We start from the raw sequence: 21,062 nt of genomic DNA, 5'->3' as shown, positions 1-21,062 counted from the left end.
CGCTCAGCTCGGGGCTTCGCACGACTTCGCACGCTCACCGCGTGCTCACCTCAGAGCTTTGCACGCTTTGTACACCCATGGGGTACGGGGAGGGGGCCCCGCGTCCCGTCCCCTCCCGCCCCGCGTCCCCCCCAAATGACGCTCGGCGCCCCGGCCCCCCACCCCACCCCCCGTGCCGCCCGGGCGACGCCACGACCGGTTGAGTTTGCCGGAAACTTTATCGAGCCGGTGCCTGCACCGGGGAGGGGGGGTCCCGGTAGCAGGGGGGTTCCCGGTACCGGGGGTCCCCGGTGCCGGGATTGGGGGGCTCAGCGGGCGACCATGCGGAGCTGGTAGAAGGGGGGGATGTTGGCGAAGCCGCTCTCCAGCGGGGCGGTGGGCAGCTGCGCCGGCGGCACCAGCGGCTGCAGGCGAAGGCTCTGCAGGATGGTGGTGAGGAAGAGGAAGAGCTCCATCCTCGCCAAGGCCTCGCCCAGGCAGATCCGCTTCCCTGCAAGAACGACGGGGCGGGGGGGGGGGTCGGTGGGACCCCCAAGGGGCGACGGGACCCCCTGGGGTGCAGGGGACCCCCCCCCCCTCTTTTTTGCCGGCGGTACCTGAGGAGAAGGGGACGAAGGCCTCGTTCTTCTTGAAGCGGCCGCTCTCGTCGAGGAAGTTTGCGGGGTCGAAGGCGTCGGGGTGTTTGAAGGCGTCAGGGTCGTGCAGGACGGAGCTGAGCAGGGGGTACACCTCGGTGCCCTGGGGGGACGGGGACGGGGGTCAGTGGCGCGGCACGGGGCGGGGGGACACGCGTGCGTGGGGCAGCGTGAACGGGGCGGCGTGCGTGCAGCAAGCGTGCGTGGAGCAGCGTGAACAGGGCAGCGTGCACGGGGAAGCGTGCGTGCAGCAAGCGTGCATGGAGCAGCGTGCACGGAGCAGCGTGAACAGGGCAGCAGCGGGCATGAAGCAGCGTGCAAGGGGAAGCGTGCAGCAAGCGTGCGTGGGGCAGCGTGAACTGGGCAGCGTGCACGGGGAAGCGTGCGTGCAGCAAGCGTGCGTGGAGCAGTGTGAGCTGGGCAGCGTGCACGGGGAAGCGTGCGTGCAGCAAGCGTGCGTGGAGCAGCGTGCACAGGGCAGCGTGAACAGGGCAGCAGCGGGCATGAAGCAGCGTGCAAGGGGAAGCGTGCAGCAAGCATGCGTGGGGCAGCGTGAACGGGGCGGCGTGAACGGGGCGGCGTGAACGGGGCGGCGTGCGTGCAGGAAGCGTGCGTGGAGCAGTGTGAACGGGGCGGCGTGAACAGGGCAGCAGCGGGCATGAAGCAGCGTGCAAGGGGAAGCGTGCAGCAAGCGTGCGTGGAGCAGCGTGAGCTGGGCAGCGTGCACGGGGAAGCGTGCGTGCAGCAAGCGTGCATGGAGCAGCGTGCGTGGAGCAGCGTGCACAGGGCAGCAGCGGGCATGAAGCAGCGTGCAAGGGGAAGCGTGCAGCAAGCGTGTGTGGAACAGCATGAAGAGGGCAGCGTGCACGGGGAAGCGTGCATGCAGCAAGCGTGCGTGGAGCAGCGTGAGCTGGGCAGCGTGCACGGGGAAGCGTGCGTGCAGCAAGCGTGCGTGGAGCAGCGTGCACAGGGCAGCGTGAACAGGGCAGCAGCGGGCATGAAGCAGCGTGCAAGGGGAAGCGTGCAGCAAGCATGCGTGGGGCAGCGTGAACGGGGCGGCGTGAACGGGGCGGCGTGCGTGCAGCAAGCGTGCGTGGAGCAGCGTGAACGGGGCGGCGTGAACAGGGCAGCAGCGGGCATGAAGCAGCGTGCAAGGGGAAGCGTGCAGCAAGCGTGCGTGGAGCAGCGTGAACAGGGCAGCGTGCACAGGGAAGCGTGCGTGCAGCAAGCGTGCATGGAGCAGCGTGCGTGGGGCAGCGTGCAAGGGGAAGCGTGCGTGCAGCAAGCGTGCATGGAGCAGCGTGAACAGGGCAGCATGCACGAGGAAGCGTGCATGCAGCAAGCGTGCACGGAGCAGCGTGCACGAGGATGCACGCGTGCAGCAAGCGTGCATGGAGCAGCGCGAAAAACGGGGCAGCGTGCACGGAGAAGCATGCGTGCAGCAAGTGTGCACGGAGCAGCGTGCATGGAGCAGTGCAAATGGGGCAGCGTGCACGGGGAAGCATGCGTGCAGCAAGCGTGCACGGAGCAGCATGCACGAGGATGCATGCATGCAGCAAGCGTGCACAGAGCAGCGTGAATGGGGCAGCGTGCACGGAGAAACATGCATGCAGCAAGTGTGAACGGAGCAGGGTGCATGGAGCAGTGTGAACGGAGCAGCGTGCATGGGGAAGCACGCGTGCAGCAAGTGTGCACGGAGCAGCATGCACGAGGATGCATGTGTGCAGCAAGCGTGCACGGAGCAGCGTGAATGGGGCAGCGTGCACGGGGAAGCACGCGTGCAGCAGGCGTGCACGAAGATGCATGCGTGCAGCAAGTGTGCATGGAGCAGCGTGCACGGAGCAGCGTGAATGGGGCAGCGTGCACGGGGATGCATGTGTGCAGCAAGCATGCATGGAGCAGTGTGCACGAGGATGCACGCGTGCAGCAAGCGTGCATGGAGCAGCATGCACGAGGATGCATGTGTGCAGCAAGCGTGCACGGAGCAGCGTGAATGGGGCAGCGTGCACAGGGAAGCACGCGTGCAGCAGGCATGCACGAGGATGCACGCGTGCAGCAAGCGTGCACGGAGCAGTGTGCACGGGGAAGCACATGTGCAGCAAGCGTGCACGGAGCAGCGTGCACGAGGATGCAGGCATGCAGCAGGTGTGCATGGAGCAGCATGCACGGAGCAGTGTGAATGGGGCAGCATGCACGGGGATGCATGTGTGCAGCAAGCGTGCACGGAACAACGTGCACAAGGATGCGTGCGTGCAGCAAGTGTGCATGGAGCAGCGTGCACGGAGCAGCGTGAATGGGGCAGCGTGCACGGGGAAGCACGCGTGCAGCAGGCGTGCACGAGGATGCACGTGTGCAGCAAGCGTGCACGGAGCAGCGTGCACGGAGCAGTGTGAATGGGGCAGCGTGCACGAGGATGCACGCGTGCAGCAAGCGTGCATGGAGCAGCGTGAACGGGGCAGCGTGCACGGGGAAGCACGCGTGCAGCAAGCGTGCACGGAGCAGCGTGCACGAGGATGCATGCGTGCAGCAAGTGTGCACGGAGCAGCGTGCATGGAGCAGTGCAAATGGGGCAGTGTGCACGGGGAAGCACGCGTGCAGCAAGCGTGCATGGAGCAGCGTGCACGGGGAAGCACGCGTGCAGCAAGCGTGCACGGAGCAGTGCAAACGGGGCAGCGTGCACGGGGAAGCACGCGTGCAGCAAGCGTGCACGGAGCAGCGTGCACGGGGATGCATGCGTGCAGCAAGCGTGCACGGAGCAGCGTGAATGGGGCAGCGTGCACGGGGAAGCACACGTGCAGCAAGCGTGCAGCGAGCAGCATGCACGAGGATGCATGCGTGCAGCAAGTGTGCACGGAGCAGCGTGCACGGGGAAGCACGCGTGCAGCAAGCGTGCACGGAGCAGCGTGCACGAGGATGCATGCATGCAGCAAGTGTGCATGGAGCAGCGTGCATGGAGCAGTGCAAATGGGGCAGTGTGCACGGGGAAGCACGCGTGCAGCAAGCGTGCATGGAGCAGCGTGCACGGGGAAGCACGCGTGCAGCAAGCGTGCATGGAGCAGCGTGAACGGGGCAGCGTGCACGGGGAAGCACGCGTGCAGCAAGCGTGCACAGAGCAGCGTGCACGAGGATGCGTGCGTGCAGCAAGCGTGCACAGAGCAGCGTGCATGAGGATGCATGTGTGCAGCAAGTGTGCACGGAGCAGCGTGCATGGAGCAGTGCAAATGGGGCAGTGTGCACGGGGAAGCACGCGTGCAGCAAGCGTGCATGGAGCAGCGTGCACGGGGAAGCACGCGTGCAGCAAGCGTGCACGGAGCAGTGCAAACGGGGCAGCGTGCACGGGGAAGCACGCGTGCAGCAAGCGTGCACGGAGCAGCGTGCACGGGGATGCATGCGTGCAGCAAGCGTGCACGGAGCAGCGTGAATGGGGCAGCGTGCACGGGGAAGCACACGTGCAGCAAGCGTGCAGCGAGCAGCATGCACGAGGATGCATGTGTGCAGCAAGTGTGCACGGAGCAGCGTGCACGGGGAAGCATGCGTGCAGCAAGCGTGCACGGAGCAGCGTGCACAAGGATGCATGCGTGCAGCAAGTGTGCATGGAGCAGTGTGCACGGAGCAGCGTGAATCGGGCAGCGTGCACGGGGAAGCACACGTGCAGCAAGCGTGCATGGAGCAGCGTGCACGGGGAAGCACGCGTGCAGCAAGCGTGCACGGAGCAGTGCAAACGGGGCAGCGTGAATGGGGCAGCGTGCACGGGGAAGCACGCGTGCAGCAAGCGTGCATGGAGCAGCGTGAATGGGGCAGCGTGCACGGGGAAGCACGCGTGCAGCAAGTGTGCATGGAGCAGTGCAAATGGGGCAGCGTGAATGGGGCAGCGTGCACGGGGAAGCACGCGTGCAGCAAGCATGCACGGAGCAGTGCAAACGGGGCAGCATGCACGGGGAAGCACGCGTGCAGCAAGCGTGCACGGAGCAGCGTGCACGGGGATGCATGCGTGCAGCAAGCGTGCACGGAGCAGCGTGAATGGGGCAGCGTGCACGGGGAAGCACACGTGCAGCAAGCGTGCAGCGAGCAGCATGCAGGAGGATGCATGTGTGCAGCAAGTGTGCACGGAGCAGCGTGCACGGGGAAGCATGCGTGCAGCAAGCGTGCACGGAGCAGCGTGCACGAGGATGCATGCGTGCAGCAAGTGTGCATGGAGCAGCGTGCATGGAGCAGTGCAAATGGGGCAGTGTGCACGGGGAAGCACGCGTGCAGCAAGCGTGCATGGAGCAGCGTGCACGGGGAAGCACGCGTGCAGCAAGCGTGCACGGAGCAGTGCAAACGGGGCAGCGTGCACGGGGAAGCACGCGTGCAGCAAGCGTGCACGGAGCAGCGTGCACGGGGATGCATGCGTGCAGCAAGCGTGCACGGAGCAGCGTGAATGGGGCAGCGTGCACGGGGAAGCACGCGTGCAGCAAGCGTGCATGGAGCAGCGTGAATGGGGCAGCGTGCACGGGGAAGCACGCGTGCAGCAAGTGTGCATGGAGCAGTGCAAACGGGGCAGCGTGAATGGGGCAGCGTGCACGGGGAAGCACGCGTGCAGCAAGCGTGCACGGAGCAGCGTGCACGGGGATGCATGCGTGCAGCAAGCGTGCACGGAGCAGCGTGAATGGGGCAGCGTGCACGGGGAAGCACACGTGCAGCAAGCGTGCAGCGAGCAGCATGCACGAGGATGCATGTGTGCAGCAAGTGTGCACGGAGCAGCGTGCACGGGGAAGCATGCGTGCAGCAAGCGTGCACGGAGCAGCGTGCACAAGGATGCATGTGTGCAGCAAGTGTGCATGGAGCAGTGTGCACGGAGCAGCGTGAATCGGGCAGCGTGCACGGGGAAGCACGCGTGCAGCAAGCGTGCATGGAGCAGCGTGCACGGGGAAGCACGCGTGCAGCAAGCGTGCACGGAGCAGTGCAAACGGGGCAGCGTGCACGGGGAAGCACGCGTGCAGCCGTCCCCGAACCCCGCGCGCACCTTGGGGATGAGGTAGCCGCGGAAGAGCGTGTCACGCGTGACCATGTGGGGGACGTTCATGGGGATGAGGTCGCTGCAGCGCTGGATCTCGTGGATGACGGCGTCCGTGTACGGCATCAGGCTCCGGTCCTCGATGTTGGGGGGCCGGTTGCGGCCGATCACCCGCTCGATCTCCTCGTACACCTTCTCTGCAGGCCCCGCGGGGACGGGGGTCTCACTCAGGGCCGGGGTGCGGGGGTCCCTAGGGTGGGGGGGGGGGAGGAAGGGGGTGACCCCGCTTGCCTTGCACGTCGGGGTGCTTCATCAGCACGAGGAAGCCGTATCGCAGGGTGGAGCTGACGGTCTCCGTCCCGGCGAAGAAGAGGTTGAGGGTGGTGAGCTCCAGGTTCTCCAGGTTGAACTCCGAGGAGGGGTTGGCCTTTTCCTGGGGGACACGGGGGGGGACACGCGCGGGGCCTGGGCGAGCGAGCCGGAGCACGCGGGGGAGCGCCCCGGGGTGTGCGAGGGAGCCGGGTGCATGGGATCACCCCAGGGTGCACGGGAGCACCCTGGGTTGTGCAAGGGAGCTGGGTGCACGGGAGCACCCCAGGGTGTACAAGCAATCTGGGTGCACGGGATCACCCCAGGGTGCATGGGAGCACCCCAGGGTGTACAAGGGATCTGGGTGCATGGGATCACCCCAGGGTGCACGGGAGCACCCCAGGGTGTACAAGGGAGCTGGGTGCACAGGATCACCCCGGGGTGCGCAAGCGATCTGGGTGTATGGGATCACCCCAGGGTGCACAGGATCACCCCAGGGTGCATGGGAGCACCCCAGGGTGTACAAGGGAGCTGGGTGCACAGGATCACCCTGGGGTGCGCAAGCGATCTGGGTGCACGGGATCACCCCAGGGTGCATGGGAGCACCCCAGGGTGTACAAGGGATCTGGGTGCATGGGATCACCCCAGGGTGCATGGGAGCACCCCGGGGTGCGCAAGCGATCTGGGTGTATGGGATCACCCCAGGGTGCATGGGAGCACCCCCGGGTGCACAAGCGAGCTGGGTGCACAGGATCACCCTGGGGTGCGCAAGCGATCTGGGTGCACGGGATCACCCCAGGGTGCATGGGATCACCCCAGGGTGCACAGGATCACCCCAGGGTGCATGGGAGCACCCCCGGGTGCACAAGCGAGCTGGGTGCACAGGATCACCCTGGGGTGCGCAAGCGATCTGGGTGCATGGGATCACCCCCAGATGCACAAGGGAGGTGGGTGCACGGGATCACCCTGGGGTGTGCAAAGGAGCTGGGTGCGCGGGAGCACCCCGGGGTGCACAGGATCACCCCAGGGTGCACGGGATCACCCCAGGGTGCACAGGATCACCCCATGGTGCACGGGATCACCCTGGGTTGTGCAAGCGAGCCGGGTGCACGGGATCACCCCGGGTTGTGCAAGCGAGCCGGGTGCACGGGATCACCCTGGGTTGTGCAAGCGAGCCGGGTGCACGGGATCACCCTGGAGCACGTGGGGGAGCTGGAAGCACCCTTGGGTGCCCAAGCGAACCCAAGGGTGCTCGGCCGCCCCACCTTCTCCATCTGGAGCAGGAAGCAGTCGATGAAATCCCGTGGGAGCCCGGGCTCCAGGGTCTCGGCGTTCCTCCGCACCCGCCGGGCGATGAAGCTCCTCATCCTCCCCAGCAGCTTCGGGATCTTGGTGTGGGGGCCCGGGAAGTGCTTCAAGAAGGTCTCACCCATCTCATAAAACTGCGGGCGAGGGGTCAACGCCGACATCGGGGACGCCCCCCCCCCAACCCACCCACCCAACCCAACCCCACCCGTTGCACCCTTTCCCGGGCCCACCTGCGACCAAGGGGTGCTGAGCTCCCGAAAACTCTCGCTCATCATCTGGAGCAGCTCCAGGAATTCCTTATCGCGGTAATCGAAGCGATTCCCAAAAACGATGGAGCAGATAACGTTGGAGACGGCGCAGCTCAGCAGGTACGCAGGGTCAAAGGGCTGCTCTGGGGGGGGGGGAAGGGGGGGTCAGCACCCAAGGGTGGCTCAGCCCCATCCTGCCCCCCCTCCCCGCCTCTCCCCGGCACCTTGGGTGCTGCGCAGCTCCTGCAGCAGGATCTGGGCTTCCTCCTGGATGCGGCTCTCGATGCTTTTCCGGCCCATCCCGAAATCCCGCAGCACCGTCAGGGAGAAGCGGCGCAGCTGGCGCCAGCGCTCCCCGTTGGCGAAGACCACCCCTGGGTGGGGGGGGGTGAGCACCCCCGTGGGGAGGGGACACCCAGCAGGGGAGGGGAGCACCCAGCAAGGGGATGGGGAGCACCTTGTGGGGAGGGGACACCCAGCAAGGGGATGGGGGAGCACCCCGTGGGGAGGGGACACCCAGCAAGGGGATGGGGGAGCACCCCGTGGGGAGGGGACTCCCAGCAGGGGAGGGGGAGCACCCAGCAAGGGGATGGGGAGCACCCCGTGGGGAGGGGACTCCCAGCAATGGGATGGGGGAGCACCCCATGGGGAGGGACTCCCAGCAGGGGAGGGGGAGCACCCAGCAAGGGGATGGGGGAGCACCCCGTGGGGAGGGGACTCCCAGCAATGGGAAGGGGAGCACCCCATGGGGAGGGACTCCCAGCAGGGGAGGGGAGCACCCAGCAAGGGGATGGGGAGCACCCCATGGGGAGGGGACTCCCAGCAGGGGAGGGGGAGCACCCAGCAAGGGGATGGGGGAGCACCCCGTGGGGAGGGACTCCCAGCAGGGGAGGGGAGCACCCAGCAAGGGGATGGGGAGCACCCCGTGGGGAGGGGACACCCAGCAGGGGAGGGGAGCACCCAGCAAGGGGATGGGGAGCACCCCGTGGGGAGGGCACCCAGCAGGGGAGGGGAGCACCCAGCAAGGGGATGGGGAGCACCCCGTGGGGAGGGGACTCCCAGCAGGGGAGGGGGAGCACCCAGCAAGGGGATGGGGGAGCACCCGTGGGGAGGGGACTCCCAGCAGGGGAGGGGGAGCACCCAGCAAGGGGATGGGGAGCACCCCATGGGGAGGGGACACCCAGCAATGGGATGGGGGAGCACCCCATGGGGAGGGGCAGCCAGCAGGGCAGGGGGGCACCCCATGGGGATGGGGGAGCACCCGTGGGGAGAGGACACCCAGCAATGGGATGGGGGAGCACCCCGTGGGGAGGGGCACCCAGCAGGGCAGGGGGGCACCCCATGGGGATGGGGGAGCACCCGTGGGGAGGGGACACCCATCAGGGGAAGGGGGAGCACCCCGTGGGGAGGCGACACCCAGCAGGAGGAGGGGAGCACCCATGGGGAGGGGCACCCAGCAGGGCAGGGGGGGCACCCGATGGGGGGCGGGGGAGCACCCACGCCCTCGGCGGCGGGCGCCCTCACCGTGCTGGCGGAAGGTCTCCTCCACCGTCGGCATGCGGCCGCGGCCGGCGAAGGCCTCGGCGTTCTCCACCAGCGCCTCCCGCACCGCCGCGTGCCCCCGCAGCACCAGCACCCGCCGGGACCCCAGGTAGACGGTGAAGACGGGGCCGTAGGTCCGGCTCAGCTGCCGGGACGGGCGCCGCGGTGGGTGCCGGGGCGGGTGCCGGGGCGCCGACGGCTCGCCGTCGCCCGCCCGCGCGCCCGCGCGCCCGCCCGCCGCCCTCTCACCTTCAGCAGGGACTGGAGGGTGCGGGAGGGGGAGATCTGCAGGAGGTTGCCCACGAGCGGCAACGCCGGGGGGCCGGGGGGCAAGCGGCCGCGGCGGCCGCCCCGCAGGGCGAGGCAGAGGAGGAGGAGGAGGGCGAGGAAGGCGAGGAGCAGGAGGAAGGCCATGGTGCCCTCGAGGGTCGCGCCGGCCCCGCCGCCGCGCGCCCGCCGGTATTTATGCCCCGGCCAGGGCGGTTGCACAAGCGGCCGCGTCAGCTGCCGCGCGGGGACGCGAGCGGGGACGCCCGCGGGCAGGGCCACCCGCCCCGTGCGTGGCCCCCGGCCCTGGGGCGTGGCCCCGTGGGTGTCCCCATGGATGTCCCCATGGCCCCGTGCGTGGCCCCGTGGGTGTCCCCATGTCCCCATGGATGTCCCCAAGCCCTGGTGCGTGGCCCCGTGGGTGTCCCCATGTCCCCATGGATGTCCCCATGGCCCCGTGCGTGGCCCCCGGCCCTGGGGCGTGGCCCCGTGGGTGTCCCCATGTCCCCATGGATGTCCCCAAGCCCTGGTGCGTGGCCCCATGGATGTCCCCCAGCCCTGGGGCGTGGCCCCGTGGGTGTCCCCATGTCCGCATGGATGTCCCCATGGCCCCGTGCGTGGCCCCGTGGGTGTCCCCGTGTCCCCATGGATGTCCCCAAGCCCTGGTGCGTGGCCCCATGGATGTCCCCAAGCCCTGGGGCGTGGCCCCGTGGGTGTCCCCATGTCCCCATGGATGTCCCCATGGCCCCGTGCGTGGCCCCCGGCCCTGGGGCGTGGCCCCGTGGGTGTCCCCATGTCCCCATGGATGTCCCCAAGCCCTGGCGCGTGGCCCCGTGCGTGTCCCCATGTCCCCGTGCATGTCCCTGTGCGTGTCCCCCAGCCCTGGCGCGTGGCGTCAGCCGTGGCCCCGTGCGTGTCCCCATGGCCCCGTGCGTGGCCCCATGCGTGTCCCCATGCATGTCCCCAAGCCCTGGTGCGTGGCCCCATGGATGTCCCCATGTCCCCATGCATGTCCCCAAGCCCTGGGGCATGGCCCCATGCATGTCCCCGTGTCCCCGTGCATGTCCCCAAGCCCTGGTGTGTGGCCCCATGCATGTCCCCATGTCCCCATGCACGTCCCCAAGCCCTGGTGCATGTCCCCATGCGTGTCCCCATGTCCCCGTGCATGTCCCCAAGCCCTGGTGCATGTCCCCATCCATGTCCCCAAGCCCTGGTGCGTGGCCCCGTGGGTGTCCCCATGTCCCCATGGACGTCCCCATGGCCCCATGCGTGGCCCCGTGGGTGTCCCCATGTCCCCGTGCATGTACCCAAGCCCTGGTGCATGGCCCCATGCGTGTCCCCATGTCCCCGTGCATGTCCCCAAGCCCTGGTGTGTGGCCCCATCCATGTCCCTGTGCCCCGGTTCACGTCCCTGAGCCCTTGCACATGTCCCCATCCATGTCCCCAAGCCCTGGTGCCCACCCTCCACACAGGGGTGCTCGCCGGGGGGCACCCCAGGCCCGGCCGGCCCCGTGGCCCCCCCAAGCCCCCCAAAGCCGGGCGGAGGGGTGGGCAGCGAGGAGGAGGAGGGTGGGTGCCCGCGGGGGCCGCGGCGAAGGGGCCGCTGTGACACCGGTCCCCCGGGAAGCGGCCACCGCCGGCGGGTGTTGCACAACCGGCCCAGCCCTCGCACGTGGGCCGGGGGGGTGCTGGAGCTGCGGCAGCGCCCGGTGCGCAAACACCGCCGGCACCGGCACGGGGCCCCCGGCCCGCAAGTGCATGGCCCCGTGCCTCACTCGGTGTCCCCGTGCCCTCGTGCGTGTCCCCGTGCCCTGGTGCATGTCCCCGTGCCCTCGTGCATGTCCCCGTGCTCTCAGTGCGTGTCCCCGTGCCCTGGTGCATGTACCCGTGCCCTCATGCGTGTCCCCATTCCCTTGTGCATGTCCCCTTGCCCTGGTGCATGTCCCCGTGCCCCTCGTGCGTGTCCCCGTGCCCCTCGTGCGTGTCCCCGTGCTCTCAATGCATGTCCCCGTGCCCCTCGTGCGTGTCCCCATGCCCCTCATGCGTGTCCCCATTCCCTTGTGCGTGTCCCCGTGCCCTGGTGCGTGTCCCCGTGCCCCTCGTGCGTGTCCCCGTGCCCCTCATGCGTGTCCCCATTCCCTTGTGCGTGTCCCCGTGCCCTGGTGCGTGTCCCCGTGCTCTCAATGCGTGTCCCTGTGCTCTCAATGCATGTCCCCGTGCCCCTCATGCGTGTCCCCATTCCCTTGTGCATGTCCCCTTGCCCTGGTGCATGTCCCCGTGCCCCTCGTGCGTGTCCCCGTGCCCCTCGTGCGTGTCCCCGTGCTCTCAGTACATGTGCCCGTGCGCTTGTGCATGTCCCTGTGCCCCTCGTGCATGTCCCCGTGCCCTCGTGCGTGTCCCCGTGCCCTCGTGCGTGTCCCCGTGCCCCTCGTGCGTGTCCCCGTGGCCCTCGTGCATGTCCCCGTGCTCTCAATGCGTGTCCCCGTGCCCTGGTGCATGTACCCGTGCCCTCATGCGTGTCCCCGTGCCCCTCGTGCGTGTCCCCGTGCTCTCAATGCATGTCCCCGTGCCCCTCATGCGTGTCCCCATTCCCTTGTGCATGTCCCCGTGCCCCTCATGCGTGGCCCCATGCCCCTGGTGCATGTCCCCATGCACGTCCCCGTGCCCTCACGCATGTCCCCGTGCCCTCGTGCATGTCCTCATGCCCCCCCTGCATGTCCCCATGCCCTCAATGAATGTCCCCGTGCTCCCCGTGCGTGTCCCCGTGCCCTGCTCCGTGTCCCCGTGCCCATGGGGCGTTAGCAAGGGGTCACAGGGGGGTGCGGGGACGCAGCCCCCCACCTCCGCACCCCCCGGGGCGGGGCAGAGCCCGGAGGGGACGGGGCAGCCCCGGGGAGGGGACGCAGGGGCAGGGGACAGGGGCTGGCGTCCCCCCAGCCTCCGCCCGCCTTAACACCCCCGGGAACGGCTCGGGTACGGCACGGCACGGCACGGCACGGCACGGCACGGCACGGCACGGTGCAACGTGGCACGGCACGGCACGGCATGGCGCAGCATGGCATGGCACGGCACGGCACGGCACGGCACGGCACGGCATGGCGCAGCATGGCATGGCACGGCACGGCACGGCATGGCACGGCACAGCATTGCACGGTACGGCATGGCACGGCACGGTGCAGCACGGAACGGTACGGCACGGTGCAGCATGGCACAGCATTGCACGGCACGGCACGGCACATCACAGCCCAGCACGGCACATCACGGCCCAGCACGGCACGGCGCGGCACGGCACGGCACAGCACGGCACATCACGGCACGGCACGGCCCAGCACGGCACATCACGGCCCAGCACGGCACGGCGCGGCACGGCACAGCACGGCACATCACGGCACGGCACGGCCCAGCACGGCACATCACGGCCCAGCACGGCACGGCGCGGCACGGCACGGCACAGCGGTCTGGCCCGGCCACGCCGGCCAGCTGCAGGGACACATGGCCCCGCTCGGCCTCGCCGCAGCTGGGCCTGCGCGTGCCGGCGGCCTGATGTCAACCTGCGCCGCGCCAAGGCTGCCGTCACCTCTGCCCGCACCGCACCCGGCCACAACCGCTGCCGGACGGGCGCCCGTGGCCCCCCGTGGCCCCCCACGGCACCCCATGGCACCCCACGGCCCCCACGGCACCCCACGGCACCCCACGGCACCCCACGCCGCGGATCCCCGGGTGGCGGACGCAGGGGGGTGGGTGCTGAGGGGTGCCCGAGGGTGGGTGCAGGGCTGGGGCGCAAGCGGGGGTCGCTTGTGCGCCCCAAACCCCCGGCGTACCCCGGCCCCGGTGGCCGCGGTGGCCGGGGAAGGATCGCGGCCCCTGGATCGGGCCCCGCTGGCCCACGGCCCGCGGCGTCACCGGGAGCACAGCCAGTTCCCAGCGGCGGGGACGGGGGGGGGGACGGTGACGTAACGCCGGTGGCGGCGGGGGGACACACACCCGGGGGGTCCGGGACCCCCAGCCCTGGGGTGACAACGACAGCAGCCTGGGGGGACCCCGGCTCCTGTCCCTGTCCCCACCCGGTGTCCCCATCCCCATGTCCCCAGCCCTGTCCCCACCTTGGGTCCCCAACGCTGTCCCTGTCCCCACCCGGTGTCCCCAGGCCTGTCCCCACCCCCGTGTCCCCACCCGGTGTCCCCACCCCATATCCCCAGCCCTGTCCCCACCCTGGGTCCCCAACACTGTCCCTGTCCCCACCCCCGTGTCCCCACCCGGTGTCCCTACCCGGTGTCCCCAGCCCCATATCCCCAGCCCTGTCCCCACCTTGGGTCCCCAACACTGTCCCTGTCCCCACCCGGTGTCCCCACCCCGTGTCCCCACCCGGGGTCCCCAGCCCTGTCCCCACCCCGTGTCCCCATCACTGTCCCCGTCCCCAGCACCATCCCTGTCCCAGCGGCATGTCCCCGCCAAGGGGTGCAAACTGGGTGCTGGGGGGTGCAAGGTGGGTGCTGGGGGGTGCAAGGTGGGTGCTGGGGGGACACAAAGTGGGTTCTGGGGTGCAAAGTGGGTGCTGGGGGGGTGCAAACTGGGTGCTGGGGGGTACAAAGTGCGTGCTGGGGTGCAAACTGGGTGCTGGGGGGTGTAAGGTGGGTGCTGGGGTGCAAGGTGGGTGCTGGGGGGTGCAAACTGGGTGCTGGGGTGACGTGGGTACTGGGGGTGCAAGGTGGGTGCTGGGGGACACAAAGTGGGTGCTGGGGGGTGCAAACTGGGCGCTGGGGTGACGTGGGTGCTGGGGGGTACGAAGTGGGTGCTGGGGGTGCAAACTGGGTGCTGGGGGGTACAAAGTGGGTGCTGGGGGGTGTAAGGTGGGTGCTGGGGTGACGTGGGTACTGGGGGGTGCAAACTGGGTGCTGGGGGGACACAAAGTGGGTTCTGGGGTGCAAAGTGGGTGCTGGGGGGTGCAAACTGGGCGCTGGGGTGACGTGGGTGCTGGGGGGTACAAAGTGGGTGCTGGGGGTGTAAGGTGGGTGCTGGGGTGACATGGGTACTGGGGGGTGCAAAGTGGGTGCTGGGGGGTGCAAAGTGGGTGCTGGGGTGCAAACTGGGTGCTGGGGGTGCAAACTGGGTGCTGGGGGGGGTGCAAAGTGGGTGCTGGGGGGGTGCAAACTGGGTGCTGGGGTGACGTGGGTGCTGGGGGGTGCAAGGTGGGTGCTGGGGGGGTACCACCCGGCCACGGGGTGCAGCTGGGGCCCCTCTGGAGCTGCACCCGCTGTTGGGGGGGGGACGGGACCCCGGGTGCCACCAGCCCGAAGCAGCGGCCCGGGGGCGGCAGGAAATTCCTCCGGCGCAGAAGCAGCTGCCGGGGCCAAACCCACGCCAACGCTGGCACGAGCCCCGGTGCCGCGGCCTCGCACGAGGCCGGTGGCGTCGCACGGGGCCCGACAACGTCGCACGGGGCTGGCGGTGTCGCACGGGGCCGGTGGCGTCGCACGGGGCCCGTCGATGTCACACGGGGCTGGCGGTGTCGCACGGGGCCGGTGGCGTCGCACGAGGCCCGACAACGTCGCACGGGGCCCGCCGATGTCGCACGGGGCGGGCTGGCGCGGCACAGGGCGTGTGAGCCTTGCACGAGGTGCGTTAGCCTCGCACGGGGCACGACGGTGTCGCACGGGGAGCGTGGACATTGCACGGGGCGTGTAAGCCTTGCACGGGGTGCGTGGGCGTTGCATGGGCTGTGCAAGCCTTGCACGGGGCACGCTAGCCTCGCACGGGGCACGCTAGCCTTGCACAGGGCACGCTAGCCTCGCACGGGGTGCGTGGGCATTACGTGGGGTGTGTCGGTGTTGCACGGGGCGTGCAAGCCTCGCACGGGGCACACTAGCCTTGCACGGGGCGTGTCGATGTTCCACAGGGTGTGTGGACCTTGCACGGGGCACGCTAGCCTTGCACGGGGCTTGCAAGCCTTGCACGGGGCACGCTAGCCTTGCACGGGGCACGCTAGCCTTGCACAGGGCGTGTAAGCCTTGCACGGGGTACATGGGCGTTGCATGGGGTGTGTCGGTGTTGCACGGGGCGTGCAAGCCTCGCATGGGGCACACTAGCCTTGCACGGGGCACACTAGCCTTGCACGGGGCGTGTCGATGTTCCACAGGGTGTGTGGACCTTGCACGGGGCACACTAGCCTTGCACGGGGCACGCTAGCCTTGCAGAGGGCCTGTAAGCCTTGCACGGGGTGTGTAAGCCTTGCACGGGGCGGTTAAGCCTTGCACGAGGGGCGTGGGCGTTGCATGGGGTGTGTCGTGCAAGCCTTGCACGGGGCACGCTAGCCTTGCACGGGGCACGCTAGCCTTGCACAGGGCGTGTAAGCCTTGCACAGGGTGCATGGGCGTTGCATGGGGTGTGTCGGTGTTGCACGGGGCGTGCAAGCCTCGCACGGGGCACACTAGCCTCGCACGGGGTACACTAGCCTTGCACGGGGCGTGTCGATGTTCCACAGGGTGTGTGGACCTTGCACGGGGCACGCTAGCCTTGCACGGGGCTTGCAAGCCTTGCACGGGGCACGCTAGCCTTGCAGAGGGCCTGTAAGCCTTGCACGGGGCATGTAAGCCTCGCACGGGGTGCATGGGCGTTGCATGGGGTGTGTCGGTGTTGCACGGGGCGTGCAAGCCTCGCACGGGGCACACTAGCCTCGCACGGGGCATGCAATCCTCGCACGGGGCACACTAGCCTCGCACGGGGCACACTAGCCTTGCACGGGGCGTGCAATCCTTGCACGGGGCCTGCTAGCCTTGCACGGGGCACACTAGCCTTGCACGGGGCCCGCTAGCCTTGCACGGGGCCCGTTGGTGTTGCACGTGGGCATCGCAGGGGCATTGCGGGGGGCTCGGGGGGACCCCAGGACCCCCACAGCCGGGGGGGGGGAAGACGCTGAGCCCGTGCAAACTCCCCACACCCAGGACCGGGCTCCCCACAGCCCTGGGGCCTGTCCCCCCCCCCGGGGACCCCGCTCGCCCCCCCCACCTCGGGGGCGTCCCCCCATTGCGGGGGGGGGCCCTGGGGTCCCCCCGGGGTGCTGGGTGCCCTCGGGGAGCAGGAACTGGGGCCGGGGGTAAAAATAACCGGGCTGAAAGTCCCGGGGGGGGAGCCGGATCCGGCCCGGGGGAGCCCGGGGGGCTGCTGCTCCCGCCGGCCCCTTCCCCTTTCGGTATGAGACAGGGAGGAGGAAGCACCCCAGCCCCCATGCCAGGGTGCCCCCACCCCCGCCTCCTCTCCCAGCCCTTTGGGGGGCCGGACACCCCTGGCCCTTTTGGGGGGGCTCGCCCCGGGGGGCTGCCAGGGCAGGGCTGGGGGCTCCTAGTGTTGCCTGACCCCCCGGTGTCTCCCATGTACAATTTGGGGTCCCCCCAGTCCCAGTTCGGGGTCCCCCCAGTCCATCCCACCCCAGTTGGGTCCCCAGGTCCCTTCAGCCCCCAGTCCCAGTTTGGGGCCCCCGGTCCCAGTTTGGGGCCCCCGGTCCCGGTTTGGGGTCCCCTCGTCCTGGTTCAGGTCCCCCCAGTCCCAATTTGGGGTCCCCCCGGTCCATCCCTCCCTGTTTCGGGGTCCCCTCGTCCCTGTCCTTCCCCCCGACCCCTGTTCGTGGTCCCCCGTTTCCCGCTCGATCCCTCCCCAGTTTGGGGTCCCCTGGTCCCAGTCCAGCCCCCCGGTCCCAGTTTGGGGTCCCCCAGTCCATCCCACCCCAGTTGGCTCCCCAGGTCCTGCTTCAGCCCCCAGTCCCGGTTTGGGGTCCCCTGGCCCAGTCCAGCCCCCCCGGTCCCAGTTTGGGGTCCCCCAGTTCATCCCTCCCCCTTTTGGCATCCCCCGGTCCCAGTTCAGCCCCCCACTCCCAGTTTGGGGTCCCCTGGTCCCAGTCCAGCCCCCGGTCCCAGTTTGGGGTCCCCCAGTCCATCCCACCAAGTTGGCTCCCCAGGTCCTGTTTCAGCCCCCCAGTCCCGGTTTGGGGTCCCCGGTCCCGGTTTGGGGTCCCCCACTCCAACCCCCCCGTTTCGGTGTCCCCCGCTCCCGGTTCGGGTCCCCAGTCCCGGACCGGCCCCCGCTCCTAGTCCAGCCCCCCGGTCCCCATTTGGGGTCCCCAGTCCCGGTTTGGGGTCCCCCACTCTATCCCCCCCCGTTTCGGTGTCCTCCGCTCCCGGTTCGGCTCCCCCGGTGCCGGTCCAGCCCCAGTCCCCGTTTGGAGTCCCCCGCTCCCGGTTCGGGTCCCCCGGTCCCCATTTGGGGTCCCCGGTCCCGGTTTGGGGTCCCCCACTCCACCCCCCCTTCGGGTCCCCCGGTCCCAATTCAGCCCCCCGGTCCCCATCTGGGGTCCCCGGTCCCAGTTTGGGGTCCCCCACTCCACCCCCTTCGGGTCCCCCGGTCCCAATTCAGCCCCCCGGTCCCCATTTGGGGTCCCCGGTCCCGGTTTGGGGTCCCCCACTCCATCCCCCCGCTTCGGGTCCCCGGTCCCAATTCAGCCCCCCGGTCCCCATTTGGGGTCCCGGTCCCGGTTTGGGGTCCCCCACTCCACCCCCCCTTCGGGTCCCCCGGTCCCAATTCAGCCCCCGGTCCCCATCTGGGGTCCCCGGTCCCGGTTTGGGGTCCCCCACTCCACCCCCCACTTCGGGTCCCCCGGTCCCAATTCAGCCCCCCGGTCCCCATTTGGGGTCCCCGGTCCCAGGTTGGGGGTCCCCCACTCCATCCCCCGCTTCGGGTCCCCCGGTCCCAATTCAGCCCCCCGGTCCCCATTTGGGGTCCCCGGTCCCAGTTGGGGGTCCCCCACTCCATCCCCCGCTTCGGGTCCCCCGGTCCCAATTCAGCCCCCGGTCCCCATTTGGGGTCCCCGGTCCCGGTTGGGGGTCCCCCACTCCATCCCCCCAATCCCGGTTCGGGTCCCCCGGTCCCAGTCTGGGGTCCCCCACTCCCGGTTCGGCTCCCCCGGTCCCGCTCCCCCGGTCCCGCTCCATCCCTCCCCGCTCCATCCCCCGCCCCCCGTCCCCCTCGGGCGCGGTCGGTGCGTCCCGGCAAAAACTTTCCTCCTCCTCCGCCATCCCCGTCCTTCCTCCTCCTCCTCCTCCTCCTCCTCCTCCTCCTCCCCCTTAACCCCTGCCCGTCCCGGCACCGCAGCCGGGCGGCTCCGTTCCCCTCCCGCTGGGTCCCGGTGCCGGTGCCGCTCCCGGTGCCGCTCCCGGTACCGGTACCGGTGGGGGCGATGGGGGCCCGGCCCGGCGCTGCTGGCGCTGCTGGCGGCCGCCGCCCTGGGCTCGGGACTGGCCCCGCCCGGTGAGTGGGGGTCCCCGGGGGGGGTGGTGTCCTGGGTGGGGGACCCCAAATGCGGCGGGGGTCCCGCTGGCTGAGCGGGGGGGGCGGTGGGAGAAGAGTTTGTTTTTGGGGTGGGGGGGTGGAGGGGAGGCCGGTTTGGGGGCACCCCTTTTCCGAGGGGGCCCTATGGGGGAGGCCCGCGGGGGGTCCTTTCGGGGGACCCTTTGGGTGGGGAGGACCCCTTTGGGGGGGGGGGAAGGAAGGGTCCTGGGGGTCCCCGCCGTGCCTCAGTTTCCCCGGGGGATGCTTCGGGGTCGCCCCATCTCCGCCCCTGCCCCATAGCGGGGTCCGGCCCCCCAGCAGAGAAGGGGGTCATTGGAAGGGGGGGCCACGCTGTCTTCCTTCCCCCCCCGCCGCCCCGGGGCCACCGCCCGTCCCCGCCGTCCCCGCCAGAACATCTGGGGCTGGTTATGGCGGGGGGGGTGCGGTGACCACGGCCGGGCCCCCCCGGACCCCCCCACCCCGGCCCCGGGGGGGGGGGCAGATGCCAGGGATGCCTGAAGGCTCCCGGGGAGCAGGGGGCCCCGTGGCGAGGCCGTGACCCCCCACTTCCCTTCCCACGCCCCGTCGCGACCCCCCCCCACACCCCGGCCCCCCAAACCTCCTGTTGGGGCAAGATCCCCCCCGGCACTTGGGGGTGCTCGGGGGCTGTGGGGCAGCCGGTCCCGGGTGGGAGGAGGGGGCCTGAGGAGGAGCAGGGGGTCCCAGGGGGCAGGGGGGCCCGGAGGGGAGGGGGTCCTGGGGGGCAAGTGGGGGTCCCAGAGGGTGGTGGGGGTCCCGGGGGTGGTGGGCGTTCAAGGGGCAGTGGGGGTCCCGGGGGCGATGGGGGTCCTGCTGGGGGTCCTGAGGGGTGGTGGGGGTCCCGGGGGCGGTGGGGGTCCTGCTGGGGGTCCTGGGGGCGATGGGGGTCCCAGAGGGCAGTGGGGGTCCTGGGGGACAGCGGGGGGTCCCGGGGGCAGTGGGGGTCCTGCTGGGGGTCCTGGGGGCGATGGGGGTCCCAGAGGGCAGTGGGAGTCCTGGGGGTGGTGGGGGTCCCAGGGGGCAGTGGGGGTCCCAGAGGGCAGGGGGGTCCTGGGGGACAGCGGAGGGGTCCCGGGGGGCAGTGGGGGTCCCAGAGGGCAGGGGGGGGTCCTGGGGGGCAGGGGGGAACTTGTGGGGCAGCGGGGGTCCTGATGGGGGCCCCGGGGTGTGGTGGGGGTCCCAGGGGCAGTGGGGGGGTCCTGGGAGGTGGTGGTGGGGGTCCCATGGGACCCCCGCCGAGCTCCCCCCCGGGTGTGTGTGCGAGTCCCCCCCCCAGCCCTGTCGTTCCTGGAGAACCCCTCCAACGTCACCTCCTCGCTGGGCAAGACGGTGCGGCTGCGGTGCCGGGTGCGGGGGGCCGGCGAGCCCCCCGAGATGGGCTGGCGGCGGGACGGGCACCCGCTGGAGCTGGCCGACAGCGACCAGGCCCAGGTGCCGCTCAGCGAGGACGTCTGGGTGGGCACCAGCCAGCTCAGGTGGGCCACACCGCGCCCGACGGCACGGCCGGGACCGCGTCGCAGCGTGCCGTGTCCTCCCGGGCCACGTCGGGCCACGCCGTGCCATGTCCCGCCGTGGCACGTTGCCCTGTGCCATGTCGTGCCGTGCTGTGCCACGTCCTGCCGTGCCATGTTGCCCTGTGCCATGTCGTGCCATGCCGTGCCACGTCCTCCCGTGCCGTGTCCTCCCGGGCCACGTTGTGCCACGCCGTGCCATGTCCCGCCGTGGCACGTTGCCTTGTGCCATGTCGTGCCACGCCGTGCCGCGTCCTCCCGTGCCATGTCGTGCCATGCTGTGCCACGTCCTGCCGTGCCATGTTGCCCTGTGCCATGTCGTGCCATGCCGTGCCACGTCCTGCCGTGCCGTGTCCTCCCGGGCCACATCGTGCCACGCCGTGCCATGTCCCGCCGTGGCACGTTGCCTTGTGCCATGTCGTGCCACGCTGTGCCGCGTCCTCCCGTGCCATGTCGTGCCATGCTGTGCCACGTCCTGCCGTGCCATGTTGCCCTGTGCCATGTCGTGCCACGCCGTGCCGCGTCCTCCCAGGCCGTGTCCTCCCGGGCCACGTTGTGCCACGCCGTGCCATGTCCCGCCGTGGCACGTTGCCTTGTGCCATGTCGTGCCACGCCGTGCCGTGTCCTGCCGTGCTGTCTTGCCCTGTGCCATGTTGTGCCACGCCGTGCCACGTCCTGCCGTGCCCTGTTGCCCCGTGCCATGTCGTGCCACGCCGTGCCGTGTCCTGCCATGCCGTGTTGCCCTGTGCCATGTTGTGCCACGCCATGCGATGTAGCCCCGTGCCGTGTTGCCCCGTGCCGTGTCGCCCCGTGCCGTGTCACCCTGTGCCGTGTTGCCGTGCCATGCCATGTTGTCCCATGCCGTGTTGTCCTGTGCCGTGCCATGCTG

General features: G+C 70.3%; 2 protein-coding genes across 2 annotated transcripts in view; one reads left to right on the top strand and one right to left on the bottom strand.

Moving 5' to 3' along the window:
• Positions 1-308: 308 nt before the first annotated feature.
• LOC140645359 (cytochrome P450 2G1-like) lies at positions 309-9,692 on the bottom strand. The gene is made up of 9 exons (XM_072848721.1): positions 9,288-9,692; positions 9,021-9,183; positions 7,721-7,870; positions 7,479-7,639; positions 7,206-7,382; positions 5,923-6,064; positions 5,641-5,828; positions 597-738; positions 309-490 (listed from the first exon to the last, which is right to left on the bottom strand). The coding sequence occupies exons 1-9, from the start codon at positions 9,690-9,692 to the stop codon at positions 309-311; spliced, it is 1,710 nt and encodes a 569-aa protein (XP_072704822.1).
• Positions 9,693-14,870: 5,178 nt separating this feature from the next.
• Positions 14,871-21,062, top strand: part of AXL (AXL receptor tyrosine kinase) — a 30,983-nt gene continuing 24,791 nt past the window's right edge. Inside the window, 3 exon segments of the mRNA XM_072848720.1 lie at positions 14,871-14,906; positions 18,227-18,602; positions 19,939-20,137. Of these exon segments, the coding sequence (XP_072704821.1) occupies positions 14,871-14,906; positions 18,227-18,602; positions 19,939-20,137 (611 nt within the window).

Source organism: Ciconia boyciana, chromosome 33, assembly GCF_034638445.1.
Source record: "Ciconia boyciana chromosome 33, ASM3463844v1, whole genome shotgun sequence".
NCBI classification, from domain to species: domain Eukaryota; kingdom Metazoa; phylum Chordata; class Aves; order Ciconiiformes; family Ciconiidae; genus Ciconia; species Ciconia boyciana.
Note: the sequence above shows the minus strand (reverse complement) of the source record. Positions and strands in the feature narration are given on the sequence as shown.

Bases quoted from the DNA above. Each gene is read 5' to 3' on its own strand.
- LOC140645359 (XM_072848721.1), bottom strand. From the start codon at position 9,692: ATGGGGACATGGGGACACCCACGGGGCCACGCACGGGGCCATGGGGAC. The intron at 9,184-9,287 runs GTGAGAGGGCGG...CCGTCCCGGCAG, and splicing joins CCCTCCAGTCCCTGCTGAAG to CTGAGCCGGACCTACGGCCC. The intron at 6,065-7,205 runs GTGGGGCGGCCG...CGTGTCCCCCAG, and splicing joins TCCTGCTCCAGATGGAGAAG to GAAAAGGCCAACCCCTCCTC.